At 41.9% G+C, this 19,258-nt stretch overlaps 1 protein-coding gene across 6 annotated transcripts in view; it reads right to left on the reverse strand.

The window, feature by feature from the left end:
* Positions 1–16,627, reverse strand: part of LOC129825110 (metastasis-associated protein MTA3-like) — a 33,451-nt gene extending 16,824 nt beyond the window's left edge. For 2 of the 6 annotated variants that reach the window (XR_008754840.1, XR_008754838.1), the window contains exons 1-8: positions 16,313–16,624; positions 9,193–9,260; positions 8,405–8,498; positions 7,993–8,119; positions 722–785; positions 454–571; positions 242–344; positions 38–137 (exon numbers count right to left, since the gene is read on the reverse strand). Coding sequence is in view for 4 of the 6 variants with exons in the window: in XM_055885030.1 (XP_055741005.1) it covers positions 38–137; positions 242–344; positions 454–571; positions 722–785; positions 7,993–8,119; positions 8,405–8,498; positions 9,193–9,260; positions 16,313–16,340 (702 nt within the window). In the remaining 2 variants the exon portion in view is untranslated. Of the gene's footprint in view, positions 1–37; positions 138–241; positions 345–453; positions 572–721; positions 786–7,992; positions 8,120–8,404; positions 8,499–9,192; positions 9,261–16,312 lie in introns of those variants that run through there. The other 4 variants (XM_055885030.1, XM_055884940.1, XM_055885114.1 and 1 more) reach the window with 3 other exon arrangements.
* Between the last annotated feature and the right edge of the window lie 2,631 nt (positions 16,628–19,258).

Here is a 19,258-nt window from a genome sequence, read left to right on the forward strand (position 1 = left end):
AAACTCGGGACAATACGAGTGTGTGTGTGTCTATCACCAGTGTGATGTCTCGTGAGGCGGCGGCTGCACTCGCATGTAGACTGGGCTGTCTGACTGAGCTGCTACAGTCCAGCGCCCTGGCAAACGTCCCCACCGCCCTACAAGCACACAGTTTTAATGTCAGGGCTAGAGATCAAGGGTCCGGGCTCTTTGGTACGGAAAACGAACCGAGAGGTCAGGGATTAGAGGTTAAAGGTCGTACCGTGCCACCACCAGGAACTGGTCTATCTGTTTGCTGGAGAGAGGACAGTCAGGATCCCATAGCTTCTCCTCTAGCTTTGATTGGTCACGTTCATCTGAGTCACCTACGAAGAGATACAGTCAGTCAGAGAGAGGGGCTTGTGTGTGTGTGTGTGTGTGTGTGTGTGTGTGTGTGTGTGTGTGTGTGTGTGTGTGTGTGTGTGTGCGCCCTACCCTCCTGTAGTATGTCAGGTACGTCGGCCTGAAAGCGTGGTCCCACTCTGATCTCTCCTTTATCAGCCAACAGTGTCTTCTGGGTAGGGTCGTAGACCAGCGAGTAGAAAAACATATCCTTTGGAAAACACAGATGTTTTTACAATACACACACACACACACACACACACACACACACACACACACAAAGCTGACATATGAGAATGGTATGGGAGGCATTTTATTGGCAGGTGTGGACCTACCAACACCTACACACAACCCCTCTTACCTCTTTGTCCAGGTAGGAGAGAACAGCTTCCGTCTCATTCAACAATGCCACACTACACTTCCCCCTAAAAGAGAGAGACGGGGGGGGGGGATGAGCACTGTTGTCTGTGGTACACAGTTTAATGGCTGGGTGAGTGTGCATCCTGGGGTACTGCCTGTTACAGCAGGGGGGATTGTGTGTGTGTGTGTGTGTGTTAGGGCTGGCACAATTACTGTACAACCGTGTCACCGACGGTTATGGATGAAGACAGTCATGAAAATAAAATGATCAGTTCCAGCCATTATTATGAGCCGTCCTCCCCTCAGCAGCCTCCACTGATACAGTGCATTCGGAAAGTATTCAGACCCCTTGACATTTTCCACATTTTGTTACATTACAGCATTACTCTAAAATGTATAAAATTGTTTTTCTTCGTTATCAATCTACACACAATAACCCATAATGACAAAGAAAAAACTGGTTATAAATTTTTGCCAATTTATATTTAAAAAAAATAAATAATAAAAACAGAAATATCCCATAAGTATTCAGACTGTTTACTCAGTACTTTGTTGAAGCACTTTTGGCAGCGATTACAGCCTCGAGTCTTCTTGGGTATGACGCTACAAGCTTGGCACACCTGCATTTGGTAAGTTTCTCCCATTCTTCTCTGCAGATCCTCTCAAGCTGTCAGGTTGGATGGGAAGTGTTGTTATTTTCAGGTCTCTACAGAGATGGTTGATCGTGTTCATGTCCGGGCTCTGGCTGGGCCACTCAAGGACATTCAGAGACCTGTCCCGAAGCCACTCCTGCGTTGTCTTGGCTGTGTGCATAGGGTCATTGTTCTGTTGGAAGGTGAACCTGCATCCCACTCTAAGGTCCTGAACGCTATGGAGCAGGTTTTCATGATGGATCTCTCTGTACTTTGTTCCGTTCATCTTTCCCTCAATCCTAACTAGTCTCCCAGTCCCTGCCGTTGAAACACATCCCCACAGCATGATCCTGCTACCACCATGCTTCACCGCAGGGATGGTGCCAGGTTTCCTCCAGACGTGACGCTTAGCATTCATGGCAAAGACTTCAATCTTGGTTGCATCAGACCAGAGAATCTTCTTTCTCATGGTCTGAGAGTCTTTAGGTGCCTTTTGGCAAAGTCCAAGCGGGCTGTCATGTGCCTTTTACTGAGGAGTGGCTTCTGTCTGGCGACTCTGCCATAAAGGCCTGATTGGTGGAGTGCTGCAGAGGTTGTTCTCCTTCTGGAAGGTTCTTCCATCTCCACAGAGGAATTCTATAGCTCTGTCAGAGTGACCATCGGGTTCTTGGTCACCGCCCTTCTCCCGTGATTGCTCAGTTTGGCCGGGGTGGCCAGCTCTAGGAAGAGTCTTGGGGGTTCCAAACTTCTTCCATTTAAGGATGATGGAGGCCACTGTGTTCTTGGGCACCTTCAAAGCTGCAGATGTTTTAGTACCCTTCCCCAGATCTGTGCCTAAAAACAATCCTGTCTCGGAGCTCTACATACAATTCCTTCAACTTCATGGCTTGGTTTTTGCTCTGACATGCACTGTCAACTGTGGGACCTTATATTGGACAGGTGTGTGCCTTTCCAAATCATGTCCAATCAATTGAATTTACCACAGGTGGACCCCAATCAAGTTGTAGAAACAGCTCAAGAATGATCAATGGAAACAGGATGCACCTGAGATCAATTTCTAGTCTCATAGCAAAGGGTCTGAAAACTAATGTAAATAAAGGTTGTTTTTTTTTGCAAAATAAATGACCTAAAAACCTGTTTTTGCTTTGTCATTATTGGGTATTGTGTGTAGATTGCTGAGAAATATATATACATATTTAATACATTTTAGAATAAGGCTGTAACGTAACAAAAAAAGTCACAGGGTCTGAATACTTTGCGAAGGAACTGTGTGTGTGTGTGTGTGTGTGTGTGTAACAAACAGCTGATTGAAAATGAGACACCAGGAATACATGGGGTTTAGTCTGTTTCTGCTGTAACGTGATGAAACGTTGCTGAAACAAGCAAGGTGTTGTAGCAAACAAGTCTTTGGTTGCCTGGGAACCCCCACCCCCCCCCCCCCCAACAGCAGTACATGTAGTCAGGAGCAGAGTAGAGGAGATATGCGACTTTTAAAGCTGAAATCCTTAATTGGGAAACTGACACGTTTGTTTGCAATATTACAACAAATAAGTCACTGGACACGCGCGACTGAAGAACACAAAATGTACAGCATTCTTTTGGTGGGACCATGCTGACGTCTCCTCAGCTCAGCAACACAAACTATGGTGGTGGCACTGTTAACCACCGACTGCGGATTCAATCTTTAAATATATTTATTATATATTATATATATACACACATACACAGTTGAAGTTGAAAGTTTACATACACCTTAGCCAAATACATGTAAAGTCAGTTTTTCACAATTCCTGACATTTAATCCTAGTAAAAATTCCCTTTCTTAGGTCAGTTAGGATCACCACTTTATTTTAACAATGTGAAATGTCAGAGTAATAGTAGAGAGAATGATTTATTTCAGCTTTTATTTCTTTCATCACATTCCCAGTGGGTCAGAAGTTTACATTCACTCAATTAGTATTTGGTAGCATTGCCTTTAACCTTTCTAGCCCAGGGGTTCTGCTAGCGGAACACCCACAACATTCCGCTGAAAAGGCAGAGCGCGAAATTCAAAAATATTTTTTTGAAATATGTAACTTTCACACATTAACAAGTCCAATACAGAAAATGAAAGATAAACATCTTGTTAATCTACCCAACGTGTCCGATTTTTTAAATGTTTTACAGAGAAAACACAACATATATTTATGTTAGATCACCACCAAATCCAAAAAACACATCCATTTTTCCCAGCCAAAGATAGTCACAAAAGCAGAAATAGAGATAAAATGAATCACTAACCTTTAATAATCTTCATCAGATGACACTCATAGGACATCATGTTACACAATACATTTATGTTTTGTTCGATAATGTGCGTATTTATATCCACAAATCTCGGTTTACATTGGCGCCATGTTCAGAAATGCCTCCAAAATATCTGATGTAATTACAGAGAGCCACGTCAAATAACATAAACTTTGATGAAAGACACATGTTTTACATATAATTAAAGATACACTTGTTCTTAATGCAACCACTGTGTCAGATTTTTTTTAAACTTTAGGAAAAAGCATACCATGCAATAATCTGAGACGGCGCTCAGAAAGACACAACATTTCTCCGCCATGTTGGAGTCAACAGAAATACGAAATTACATCATAAATATTCCCTTACCTTTGATGATCTTTCATCAGAATGCAGTGCCGGGAATCCTAGTTCCACAATAAATCGTTGTTTTGTTCGATAATGGCCATTACTAGTGTCCAATTAGCTACTTTTGCTAGCACGTTTAGTTCACTTGTCCAAACGCTGGCGCCGGTCCAGGCGAACTCGGACAAAAACTTCAAAAAGTTATATTCCAGGTCGAATAAACTGGTCAAATTAAGTAGAGAATCAATCTTCAGGATGTTGTTATCATATATATCCAATAACGTTCCAACCGGAGCATTCGTTTTTGTCTACAGAGTAATGGAATGCATGGCCATATCATGACTAGTGCGCGTGACCAGGAACTAGCATTCTGCCAGACCACTGACTCAAATAGCTGCCATCCGGCCCCACATCACACTAGAAGCTTCATTCCACGTTCTACTGACTGTTGACATCTAGTGGAAGGTGTAGGAAGTGCGAACAGATCCATATCTTACTGGGATGTGAATAAACGATGAGTTTAACATCAACCAGCCCCAGAATTTCCACTTCCTGTTTGGAGTTTTGCCTGCCATATGAGTTCTGTTATACTCACAGACATAATTCAAACAGTGTTAGAAACTTCAGAGTGTTATCTATCCAATAGTAATAATAACATGCATATATTAGCATCTGGGACAGAGTAGGAGGCAGTTCACTATGGGCACGCGATTCATCCAAAGTGAAAATGCTGCCCCCTATCCCTAAAAAGTTAAACTTTTTAACATCTTATGGCTGGGGGGCAGTATTGAGTAGCTTGGATGAATAAGGTGCCCAGAGTAAACTGCCTGCTACTCAGGCCCAGAAGCTAAGATATGCAGATTATTAGTAGATTTGGATAGAAAACACTCTGAAGATTCTAAAACGTTTTGAATTATGTCTGTGAGTATAACAGAACTCATATGGCAGGCAAAAACCTGATGAAAATCCAACCAGGAAGTGGGAAATCTGAAGTTTGTAGGTTTTCAAGTCTTTGCCTATCCAATATACAGTGTAAATTTGGTTCGATTGCACTTCCTAAGGCTTCCACTAGATGTCAACAGTCTTTAGAATCTTGTTTCAGGCTTCTACTGTGAAGGGGGAGCGAATAAGAGCTGTTTGAGTCAGGGGTCTGGCAGAATGCCATGAGCTAAGTCAGTCGTGCACCCGTGAGAGTGAGCTCTGTTCCTTTTCCTTTCTAAAGACAAAGGAATTGTCCGATTGAAACATTATTGAAGATTTATGTTAAAAACATCCTAAAGATTGATTCTATACATCGTTTGACATGTTTCTACGAATTGTAATACAACTTTTTTGACTTTTCGTCTGGACTAAGTGCCTGTGCCTCATGAATTTGGATTTGTGAACTAAAAGGGGGTATTTGGAAACAAAAAGGGGGTATTTGGAAATAAATGATGGACTTTATCGAACAAAACAAACATTTATTGTGGAACTGGGATTCCTGGGAGTGCATTCTGATGAAGATCATCAAAGGTAAGTGAATATTTATAATGCTATTTCTGACTTCTGTTGACTACATAACATGGCGGGTATCTGTATGGCTTGTTTTTGTGCCTGATCGCTGTACTGAGATTATTGCATGGTGTGCTTTTTCCGTAAAGCTTTTTTGAACTCTGACACGGCGGTTGCATTAAGGAGAAGTTTATCTATAATTCCATGCATAACACTTGCACCTTTTATCAATGTTTATTATGAGTATTTCTGTAAATTTATGTGGCTCTCTGCAAAATTACCGGATGTTTTGGAAGCAAAATATTACTGAACATAACGCACCAATGTAAACTGAGATTTTTGGATATAAATATGAACTTTATCGAACAAAACATACATGTATTGTGTAACATGAAGTCCTACGAGTGTCATCTGATGAAGATCATCAAAGGTTAGTGATACATTTTCTCTATTTCTGCTTTTTGTGACTCCTCTCTTAGGCTGGAAAAATGGCTGTGTTTTTCTGTGACTAGGTGCTGACCTAACATAATCACATGGTATGCTTTCGTCGTAAAGCATTTTTGAAATCGGACACTGTGGTGGGATTAACAACAAGTTTATCTTTAAAATTGTGTATAATACTTGTATGTTTGAGGAATTTTTATTATAAGATTTCTGTTGTTTGAATTTGGCGCCCTGCACTTTCACTGGCTGTTGTCATATCGATCCCGTTAACGGGATTTCAGCCGTAAGAAGTTAACTTTGGTCAAAGTTTTGGGTAGCCTTCCACAAGCTTCCCACAATAAGTTGGGTGAATTTTGGCACTTTCCTCCTGACAGAGGTGGTGTAACTGAGTCAGGTGTGTAGGCCTTCTCGCTCACACACACTTTTTCAGTTCTGCCCACAAATTTTCTATAGGATTGAGGTCAGGGCATTGTGATGGCCACTCCAATACCTTGACTGTGTTGTCCTTAAGCCATTTTGCCAAAACTTTGGAAGTATGCTTTGGGGTCATTGTCCATTTGGAAGACCCATTTGCGACCAAGCTTTAACTTCCTGACTGATGTCTTGAGATGTTGCTTCAATATATCCACATAATTTTCCTTCCTCATAATACCATGTATTTTGTGAAGTGCACCAGTCCCTCCTGCAGCAAAGCACCCCCACAACATGATGCTGCCACCCCCGTGCTTCATGGTTGGGATGGTGTTCTTCGGCTTGCAAGCCTCCCCCTTTTTCCTCCAAACATAACGATGGTCATTATGGTCAAACAGTTCTATTTTTGTTTCATCAGAACAGAGGACATTTCTCCAAAAAGTACAATCTTTGTCCCCATGTGCATTTGCAAACTGCAGTCTGGCTTTTTTATGGCGGTTTTGGAGCAGTGGCTTCTTTCTTTCTGAGTGGCCTTTCAGGTTATGTCAATATAGGACTTGTTTTACTGTGGATATAGACACTTTTGTACCTGTTTCCTCCAGCATCTTCACAATGTCCTTTGCTGCTGTTCTGGGATTGATTTACACTTTTCGAACCAAAGTACATTCATCTCTAGGAGACAGAACGCATCTCCTTCCTGAGCGGTATGACGGCTGCGTGGTACCATGGTGTTTATACTTGCGTACTATTGTTTATACAGATGAACGAGGTACCTTCAAGCGTTTGAAATTCAAAAGGTACTCGCACATCTGAGCAAACCTATTGCAGGTACATGGCAATAGTTGAACAATTGCAGGTGCATGGCAATCTTTAACAAGCTTACGCAATCTTTAACAAGCTTACGTATCGGCCTCAGGGCCTTCGTCAGAGCTTTTGAGAGCAAAAGGTCTAACAAAGGCCATGAGGCTGATACGTAAGCTTATTAAAGATCAGTGATACTATCAAGAGCAGTGTGCGTTTTTTTTTTCCATTCACCTTCAGCCGTTTGGAAATTGCTCCCAAGGATGAACAAGACTTGTGGAAGTCTACAATTTTTTTTCTTGGTTCTTGGCTGATTTCTTTTGATATTCCCATGATGTCAAGCCAAGATGCACTGAGTTTGAAGGTAGGCCTTGAAATACATCCACAGGTACACCTCCAATTGACTCAAATGATGTCAATTAGCCTATCAGAAGCTTCTAAATCCATTACATAATTTTCTGGAATTTTCCAAGCTGTTTAACGGCACAGTCAACTTAGTGTATGTAAACTTCTGACCCACTGGAATTGTGATACAGTGAGTTATAAGTGAAATAATCTGTCTGTAAACAATTGTTGGAAACATTACTTGCGTCATGCACACAGTAGATGTCCTAACCGACTTTCTAAAACTATAGTTTGTTAACAAGAAATTTGTGGAGTGGTTGAAAAATAACTTTTAATGACTCCAACCTAAGTGTATGTAAACTTCCGACTTCAACTGTATATATATATATATATTTTGTTTGTTTGCTATTCGAACGGATATTAAGATGCCTGTGGTCATTTGGCTGACCAATTGCAGTCATCCAAAATTCCATGACCGTCATGTCCCTAGCGTGTGTGTGTAAATGAGTGAGTGTACCTGATGTGTGTGGCTGGTAGACTCTCATATTGGCGCGAGAGGAACAGTTCTCTGTGACGTAACTGGTGTTCCTGTTTGTCTGTCAGGTCCGCCTCAGACGGACTCTCTTTCTCCTCCTCTAGGTCCTCTGTATGTTCTCACACACACACACACACACACACACACACACACACACACACACACACACACACACACACACACACACACACACACACACACACACACACACACACACACACACACACACACACACACACACAAAACATGACTGTCTGAGCCTGGACCCCTGTTATATTGATCAGGAAACTCTGCAGACATTTCAGCTACCCCCTACTGTTACACTGATACACAGAAGCACACATATGGACGGAGAGACTGACGCACGCACGCACACACACACAGGGCCACCTACGTGCGTGTTTGTCAGCCAACTGTATGAGGCTGTGCGAGATATCTCTCCTTCTGTAGAAACACACCACCTTGGCCTCCACATTGCCACTGGCCGTCTGAAGAGAGAGAGAGGAGAGAGGTTAAACACTAATTTATCACATAAATACTACTCAAATTTACGACTGGCTGTTTATGGGAGGGGGAAAGAGAGTTCCAACACTTTAAAAACAGCGTCTTGAATTGCATTTAGAGAGAGAGGCAGGGAAATACAATGACTAACAAACAAAGAAGACCAACATTTTAATTTCCCATGAGACTTTTCTCCCTGACCTAATAGCCATGACACTGACTGATAGATACATTGATAGATTGTGGATGTAACTGGGCAAGCAGATGTTTTGTCTCCTCTGAGATGAAACAAGTTGACGGAAGGTCATGGAGGAAGAGAGGAGAGAGCGAAGGAGGTACGGATGAAGAGGAGAAGGCAAAGGCGGTACAGATGAGGAGGGAAGGAGGTACAGATGACAGAGGGAAGGAGGAAGAGGACAGAGGGTGGTACTGAGGGAGAGAGAGGGGGTGGGAGGAGGTGGGCCCATTCTCACCTTCCAGTTGCCATGGAAATGACAGTTGAAGGCAGGTAACATCTGTCGCTAAGCATCAGATTACACACACAATCTCACACTCACTAGCGCAGGACAGGAAAAGTCACAGGACAGACAGGCAGCTATTCGCCGTCAGGCACATCGGCCAGAGTACTTAAATTACCTACACACAAACACACACACACACACACCCCAGGGCGGGCAGTACCTTGTTAAGTTCTTCTAGCCGGCGAATCAGGTAAGGGTTGCTGGAGGAATTCTCAATGAATACATAGTCTGGAAGAGAATACAATAACATCACATTGACACAATGCCTGCCATATAACTTACTGTATAACCACTCCAGCTACTGGGTGTGCAGGCTTTTATTCCAGCCCTGTTCTAACACCTAATTCAACAACAGGGGAGAACAACCCAATGGGGCTTGAACCAGTGACCCTGCAGTTAGCGGGCCAGGCCACTGCATCCTGGCTGTGCCATAAAGATCCAAACCCCTTGGCAGAGGCTGCAGTGGTCAAATAAAGGGAGACAGAGACCATACAGTCAAACACAAACTCTTTCTGTTCACAGTTGAACAAGTCAATCAGGTCTGAGTGGCACACCTACCTGATAGCTTACCTATAGAAGCATGTCAACCATCATCAAGTAAGTTTGCTAAGTTACTAGACACACACAGGGCCAGTTCCAGGCATAAGTGGTCCAATAGCCAGATTACACATTAACAGAGTAGCTATAATATCATTGCAATAATATTATATAGTATAATATTGATTGAGTCATTTTCAACGTCTCCTTGTCCCAGTCTGTAATCCCCACGTCTTAAAATGACTATCATCATTCCTGTTCCTAAGAACTCCAAGGCTTCATGCCACAATGACTATCACCTTGTAGCTCTCACATCTGTAATCATGAAGTGCTTTGAGAGGCTGGTAATGGAACATCAATTCAATCATCCCAGACAACCTAGACCCACTGCAATTTGCATACAGCTTCAACAGATCCATAGACGATGCAAACTCCACAGTGCCCTCACCCACTTAGATAAGAGGAATACAAATGAAAATGCTGTTCATTGACTACAGCTCAGCGTTCAACACCGTTGTCCCCTCCAAGATCGTCACTAAGCTCGGGACCCTGGAACGGAACACCTCCCCCTCTGCATCCTGGACTTCCTGACCCAGGTGGTGAGGGTAGGCAAAATCCCCTCTGCCACGCTGACCCTCAACACAGGGGCCCCACAGAGGTGTGTGCTTAGTCCCCTCCTGTACTCTCTGTTCACCCACGACTGCGTGGCAACGCACAACTCCATCACCATCATTAAGTTTGCTGACGACACAACGGTGGTAGGCCTGATCACCGGCGACAATGACAGTCTAAAGGGTGTAAGTCAGTGACAAGGCAGTGTTGTGCCAGGACAACAACCTCTCCCTCAACGTCAGTAAGACCAAGGAGCTGATCGTGGACCACATACAACAAGGGGGGAGGGGGTGAGCACGCCCCCATCCACATCGACGGGGCTGCAGTGGAGTGGACCGAGAGCCTTAAGTTCCTTGGTGTCCAAATCACTAAGGACTTCAAATGGTCCACTCACACAGTCGTGAAGAAGGCGCAAAAGTGCCTTTTCCGACTCAGGAAGTTGAAAAGGTTTGGCATGGACCCTCAAATCCTCAAAACGTTTTACAGGTGCATCACTGCTTGGTTTGGCAACAGCATCGCTCCCTGCCATCCAGGACCTCTATAACAGCAGCACCAGTGCATCAAGTCTGGCACCAACAGGCTCCTGAACAGCTTCTATCCCCAAGCCATAAGACTAGTCTACACACACACACACACACACACACACACACACACACACACACACACACACACACACACACACACACACACACACACACACACACACACACACACACACACACACACACACACACACACACACACGCACATACAATCACAATTTACGCTGCTGTTACTGTTTATTATATACACTGCTCAAAAGAATAAAGGGAACACTTAAACAACACAATGTAACTCCAAGTCAATCACACTTCTGTGAAATCAAACTGTCCACTTAGGAAGCAACACTGATTGACAATACATTTCACATGCTGTTGTGCAAATGGAATAGACAAAAGGTGGAAATTATAGGCAATTAGCAAGACAACCCCCAATAAAGGAGTGATTCTGCAGGAGGTGACCACAGACCACTTCTCAGTTCCTGTGCTTCCTGGCTGATGTTTTGGTCACTTTTGAATGCTGGCTGTGCTCTCACTCTAGTGGTAGCATGAGACGGAGTCTACAACCCACACAAGTGGCACAGGTAGTGCAACTCATCCAGGATGGCACATCAATGCGAGCTGTGGCAAGGTTTGCTGTGTCTGTCAGCGTAGTGTCCAGAGCATGGAGGCGCTACCAGGAGACAGGCCAGTACATCAGGAGACGTGGAGGAGGCCGTAGGAGGGCAACAACCCAGCAGCAGGACCGCTACCTCCGCCTTTGTGCAAGGAGGTGCACTGCCAGAGCCCTGCAAAATGACCTCCAGCAGGACACAAATGTGCATGTGTCAGCATATGGTCTCACAAGAGGTCTGAGGATCTCATCTCGGTACCTAATGGCAGTCAGGCTACCTCTGGCGAGCACATGGAGGGCTGTGCGGCCCCACAAAGAAATCCCACCCCACACCATGACTGACCCACCGTCAAACCGGTCATGCTGGAAGATGTTGCAGGCAGCAGAACGTTCTCCACGGCGTCTCCAGACTCTGTTACGTCTGTCACATGTGCTCATGTGCTCAGTGTGAACCTGCTTTCATCTGTGAAGAGCACAGGGCGCCAGTGGCGAATTTGCCAATCTTGGTGTTCTCTGGCAAATGCCAAACGTCCTGCACGGTGTTGGGCTGTAAGCACAACCCCCACCTGTGGACGTCGGGCCCTCATACCACCCTCATGGAGTCTGTTTCTGACCGTTTGAGCAGACACATGCACATTTGTGGCCTGCTGGAGGTAATTTTGCATGGCTCTGGCAGTGCACCTCCGTGCACAAAGGCGGAGGTAGCGGTCCTGCTGCTGGGTTGTTGCCCTCCTACGGCCTCCTCCACGTCTCCTGATGTACTGGCCTGTCTCCTGGTAGCGCCTCCATGCTCTGGACACTACGCTGACAGACACAGCAAACCTTTTTGCCACAGCTCGCATTGATGTGCCATCCTGGATGAACTGCACTACCTGAGCCACTTGTGTGGGTTGTAGACTCCGTCTCATGCTACCACTAGAGTGAAAGCACCGCCAGCATTCAAAAGTGACCAAAACATCAGCCAGGAAGCATAGGAACTGAGAAGTGGTCTGTGGTCACCACCTGCAGAACCATTCCTTTTTTGGGGGTGTCTTACTAATTGCCTATAATTTCCACCTTTTGTCTATTCCATTTGCACAACAGCATGTGAAATTTATTGTCAATCAGTGTTGCTTCCTAAGTGGACAGTTTGATTTCACAGAAGTGTGATTGACTTGGAGTTACATTGTGTTGTGTAAGTGTTCCCTTTATTTTTTTGAGCAGTGTATATATATATATATATATAATACCTACTCCCCTTTCCCCTATACATACAGTACCTTCAGAAAGTATTCATATCCCTTGATTTATTCCACATTTTGTGTTACCATCTGCACACAATATCCCATAATGACAAAGTGAAAACATGTTCAGATTTTTTTTTGCTTACTGTATTGAAAATGAAATACCAAATTTACATAAGTGCTCACACCCTTGACTTAATACATGCTAAAATCACCTTTGGCAGCGATTACAGTTGTGAGTCTTTCTGGGTAAGTCTAAGAGTTTTGCACACCTGTATTGTACAATATTTGCACAATTCCTCAAGCTCTGTCAAGTTGGTTGGTGATCATTGTTAGACATCTATTTTCAAGTCTTGCCATAGGTTTTCACGCCAGTTTAAGTCAAAACTGTACCCAGGCCACTCAGGAACATTCAATGTCATCTTGGTAAGCAACACCAGTATATATTTGGCCTTGTGTTTTAGGTTATTGTCCTGCTGAAAGGTGGAATCATCTCCCAGTGTCTGGTGGAATGCCGACTGAACAAGGTTTTATTCTAGGATTTTGCAATTTTCTTAGCTCCATTAGATTCATTTTTTATCCTGAAAAACTCCCCAGTCCTTACCGATTACAAGCATACCATTACATGATGCAACCAACCCTTGAAAATAAGGAGAGTGGTACTCAGTAATGTGTGTATTGAATTTTCCCAAAACATATCACTTTGTATTCTGGACAAAACGTAAATTGTTTTGCCACATTTTTGCAGTATTACTTTAGTTCCTTGATTCAAACAGGATGCATGTTTTTGAATATTTGTTATGTCAATTATGTTAAAATTGTGGAGTAACTACAATGTTGTTGATCCATCCTCAGTTTTCTCCTATCACCGCCATTAACCTCTAAGGCTAGTTTCCTGAATTTCCGCCTGTCTGACGTGCCCAAAGTAAACTGCCTGTTACTCAGGCCCAGAAACTAGGATATGCATATAATTGGTAGAATTGGATAGAAAACACAGAAGTTTCTAAAACGGTTCAAATAATGTCTGCGAGTATAACAGAACTGATATTGCAGGCGAAAACCCGATGAAAATTGATCTGGAATTATTCATTTTTTTTGCTCTGAATGACTTCCAATGCAATGCTATTGAAAGATCTCATTTCCACCTCCCAGATTGCAGTTCCTATGGCTTCTAGTAGATGTCAAGTCTCTATACAAGGTTTTAGGCTTGTTTTTTTTTTTTATTAAAAAGTATTTGTAGTCTTTCCAAGTTGAGCGCCAGGGAAAAAGTAGTCTTTTTGCACACGTGAACATGGACGCGCTCTTCGTTCTTTTCCTTTGCTCTTGAACATAGTAATCTCCGTCTGAAATATTATCATTTATTTAGATATTAGACAACCTGCAGATTAATAAAAAACATTGTTTGCCTCGTTTGGATGAACTTTGCTGGTAACTTTTTGGAATCCTTTGTATGCATGTTGAAGGACTGGATTATTGAATTCAATGGTGCCAACTAAACGGCATTTTTGGGATATAAAGAAGGACTTTATCGAACAAAACGACCATTCATTGTGTAGCTGGGACCCTTGGGATTTCGAACAGAGGAAGATCTTCAAAAGTAAGTGATTTATTTTATCGCTATTTGTTATTTCATGACGCCTGTGCTGGTTTGGAAAATATGCTAATGTGAGGCACTGTCCTCAGACAATCGAATGCTATGCTTTCGCCGTAAAGCCTATTCGAAATCTGACAACGCAGTTTGATTACCAAGATTCTAAGCTAAAGAATCATGTATGACACTTGTATTTTCATGAATGTTTAATATTACGATTTTGTATTTTGAATTTGGCGCGCTCCGATTTCACCCGGATGTTGTCGAATTTGATCCCGCTAGCGGGATCTCCGCTCTAAGATTAAACTCTAACTGGTTTAAAGTCACCTTTGGCCTCCTGGTGAAATCACTGAGCAGTTTCCTTCCTCTCCAGCAACTGAGTTAGGAAGGATGCCTGTATCTTTGTAGTAACTGGGTGTATTGATACATCATCCAAACTGTAATTAATAACTTCACCATGCTCAATTGGATATTCAATGTCTTTTTCTTCTTTCTAACAATAGTTGTCCTTCTTTGTGAGACATTGGAAAACCTCCCTGGTCTTTGTGGTTAAAATGCATTACTCGACTGAGGGACCTTACAGATAATTGTATGTGTGAGGTACAGAGATGAGGTAGTCATTCAAAAATCATGTTCAACCCTATTACTGCACACAAGTGTCCATTAAATTTATTATGTGACTTGTTAAGCAAATGTTTACTCCTGAACTCATTTAGACTTGCCATAACAAAGGGGTTGAATACTTATTGACTCCAGACATTTAAGCTCTTCATTTTTAAATAATTTGTTTAAAGAAATCTAAAAACATAATTCTGCTTTGACATTATGCAGTATTGTGTGTAGGCCAGTAACACAAAATCTCAAATGTTTTTGTTATACCTTATTTAGTGTTACATTGATATTGATTACTGCAATGTTGGGTTTGTCGCTTGCAAAAAAAAAAGCAATTTCACTGTACTTGTGTTGTGTACGTGACATGACAACTTTAAACTTGATACAATGCAAACACACAGTGACATCCGGTGGAAAACACAGCCCTAAATAACTCTGAAAAAGATGACAATAGATCAGACATCCACGTGACATACATTCCGATACTCTGTAGCCTATAAGGGGGGGGGGGGGAAAGCATCGTTACATTGTTTCCAGATCATCCGTTCACCCAGCAGTGTTTTACGTTATTATACAATATACTATCCTTTACCGCCGCCTTTGTTGCCCTGGGCAGATGCTCTGGGATAATTATCATGAACAGTAGCTAATGAGACACAATATTTTCATGTCACTTCGATACAAAGTGATTGTCATAGCAAATTAGGAAAGCATATTCGCTAACCTTAACCTCAGTCTCCTAACCGGGTACAAAAAGTAACTTCTGTATCGAAGTGGCGTGACAATAGTGTTTCTCCGCTGGCTTGTCTCGCAAACGTGAAAGACTAGTTCACGTGACGCCATGAGACAATGTCGGAATCGAATGCCATCAACAGCTAGTTAGCTAGAAGAGACAAAACAGATAGCTAGGTGGATAACCTGGCAAAACTAACTGCATAGATAACTACATGGAGCTGAGTATCAGTAAAACTACAAGAAACAGATGCATGGGCCATTCCCTTAACAATGTCAAACAAAGCATTATTAGCTGGCTATAGCGGTTAAGATAATTAATTGCATTGGCAACAAAGCATGCACTTCTAGTCAGGGGACTCGTTAGCTAGCTGTTAGCTAGCACAATAAGGAGCCGTATTACATGGATGCGTGCCAAAAAGGAGCCAAATACAAAGGCACCTCTTCCTAACAATAATCATAAAGACAATCCAACGTGCACTCGACAAAGCATGCAATGCATGTGTATATTAAATGGGATATTACGTGAAAATAAGAGTACATAAAGCTAAAGTAGAAAATAGTAATGTTTATGGTGTAACATGCTAGCTAATGGCTAGCTGGCTGGCTGACTGGTATGGCCACGATAGTCGCGAGGCCTGACCCATTATAGAATCCCAAATATTTGGAAACCCATGCATTTCTCCTGTAAATGACTGCACACGTTTGCCTGCTAATTATAATAATTTACACTATAGCTATATCTGAGAAAATAACACATTCGCTGGCATTGAGAGAAAATTAGCATGTTTCGACTTCATCAAAAACCCTATGTGACATACCTCCGACCCGGTACATGTTGGCGGCCATTTCTGCCCTCCCGGTGTGTAAAAACACAAACCATAAACTAACCGAAAATGTAATCAATAAATAAAGCGATCAGTTGTTAAAGTCCTGTGGTCGGTTTAAAAAAACAAAAAACGTTGAAGTTAGAAAGTGAGTTTGTGGGGGGGGGGGTGAGCGGGAGATTTTGGTGCGGTGCCCCCTATCTTCCTACCTTCTCACAGTACAATACAGTAGTACTGGGCGCACACACACAGAGAGAGACACACACAACCAAAAGACTCGGATCAACCCGAAACCATAGGCTTCTAGTGACGGTCCCGGAGGAGAGGGGGAGGGAACCAACAGTTTATATATACACTAGGTGACATATAGGGGGTGCTGTGTTGAAGCCACCGTGTCTCCATCTTGGCACTCCTCACCGTTGTAAGGCATATTTTAGAAGCTATAGAATTGTATTTATTAATGTCTACATTCGTTTTTGCCATACGTATTCTATTACGAACACCTTAAAGGTGTAATATGCAGAAATCTCTCCGCCATTTTCTGGATGCTAAAATTCAAATAGTTTGCCTAATTTCAGTTTATGTGAATAAACAAGCAGTGTGTAGGGAATTATTGTGCCATCTAAACCGCTGAGTAATGTATTTTCCATAACCAAAACTATTGTTTTTTCAACTGTTTGAAGCTCCTGTACAAAACCGAAAGTAGAAGATGCAAAAACGAAACTTAAGAACGGGAAGCATAGAAATAGCACACAGAGAACAGATCTATTGGTTCTTAGACTTGCTTTTAACCAGAATTAAATATCTATAACTAACATCTCTATGTGAAGTTGGTCGGCTCCCAAAAAAAGTTAGAAATTGTGGCATTAATGCATACTTTTAAATTATTTAGGTGAGCTTTAAATAAAAATAAACAAATATTTTCTTTAAAGTATACTTTTTTGTGATTGCTAATGTTACTGGCCCCACTACAAAAACAACAAAAAAAAATACTTAAATACATGTAATTTTGTCCATGAAAGATTTAGTTGAAACACTGTAGAATTCCATTCATTCCTATGGAGGACTGCTCCTACTGGGGAGTGCCATTATGGCCGACCGGTGGTTTCAAAGCCTCTTGATGGCCAAAACATAGAATCAGTAATCCAGGGTTTATATACATCATTTGAGGGAACTAGCCTAGGCCTTCTGCGACGTGACACACACACACACACACACAAGCACACATCACTAAGTAATTTGAGCTTTGTTACCGCATGCTGCGTCACCTTATAGCCTATTCTGCAGTTTCAGGTTATTCTATAGATTTGTTATATGTTGCTTTACTGCACTAGGCTACACAACAGTATGATACTGTATAACCTGAATATAGTAGATTACCATAGAATGTACAGTACAACACCATATATTTGTTTTATAGCACACTGTAAGACCTTTTGTAATTTCAACAGCAAAGCACTGTCGAATGCACTGTAAAAAAAAAACGCAAATGTGTTTTACAGTATTAATGATGGTGCATTGTTGGAAAATGTGTGCAGGGAAAGAGTTTCTGTCTCATTAACATATTTTAAGGTGTGTCTTGTAAAGTTGCAGCCGTGAATGAGAATGCTGTACCCCCACAGAATGCAGTAACATACTGTATTTTAGGAATTCTACAAACCTTGTCCTGAATCTCTACATTAACTTACTGGACAATTGCTGCCAGACATGTACTGAAATTCCAAATACAATATCATAATGCATTTCTGGAGTGTCAAAAACCTTTTGAACACTAATTAGTGCATGGTTTTGTTGTTTCTTAGTCATTAACATATTTTGAGGCTTGCCTTGTATGTGACTATATTTGTTGCACCCATTAGTGAGATTCCTGTACCAATTCAAGTAATATGTTGGTAGTTCCCTAGCTATTACATGTATATAGGGAACAGAGTGGTGGTGGGTCTTAAATCTTTTAACGGTTGAATATTTACCCATGTCCAGTTGAGCTGTTTTGCCCTTCAATCAGGGCCAGTTTGGAAGTCTTTGTTTATGCTTCTAAGAGTACAAGTATTCCTTAATATCCTGTAATATGTGAATGCCTAGAGCCAACCTGTTTGCTCTAATCCCTTGTAATTACAGTATAATACTGTGGAAATTGTTTTCTTACAAGTGAATAGCCACTTTGCCTGTATTGTACTGTGTTTCATTGCTCTGGCATCAAGTTACCGTGAATATCTCAGTAATGTATTGGCACTATCCAGAGATAGTCAGAGATATATCATAAGATATCTTGTTTTAATTACAATTATTTTGGAGACCAATACATTAACTACAACAACATTTTCAGTAATGTTACAGAAAAGTTTTACTTGCTATCACTGTGATATGTGTTTTTTATCATCCTTGGTTGAATGCACTGACAGCACCCGCTAAATGACCAAAATGTAAATGCAAAAATAAAAACTTGCAAAAAACACTGGGTCATATGTCGCTGCATGGATAATTCCAGTAATATAATGTAAATTAGATTACAGTAACATTTTAGGTGACATAAAATAGATTACCGTAAAATGGATTACAGTAGCTGTATTGTAAAATAAATTACAGTAACTTACTGGCCAATTTCTGCCAGTAAGTTGCTGTACTTTTTACAGGAAATGTTTTACAGTGTATATCTGGTGAAAACATTCATATTCACAACAATTCTAGCTAACATAGTCCATAACACTTGCATTAACGAAAACATTTATTTTAAACTATAGGTTGTCACTGCCAAGTTATCCTTTCCAATGTAATTTGTACTCTTTGTGTCCGAATGTCTGTCTGTCTCCGAGTGTGTGTGTGGGCGTGAAGTATAGGCAATAAGCTGTTTATAAACGGCCCTATTTCATGTTCAGATCGCCTCTCGTTGGCAGCTCTATCCCAGACGTGTTACCATGGTGCGTAATGTTTATCTAGCGT

The sequence above is a fragment of the Salvelinus fontinalis genome, chromosome 1, assembly GCF_029448725.1.
Source record: "Salvelinus fontinalis isolate EN_2023a chromosome 1, ASM2944872v1, whole genome shotgun sequence".
Lineage (NCBI taxonomy): Eukaryota > Metazoa > Chordata > Actinopteri > Salmoniformes > Salmonidae > Salvelinus > Salvelinus fontinalis.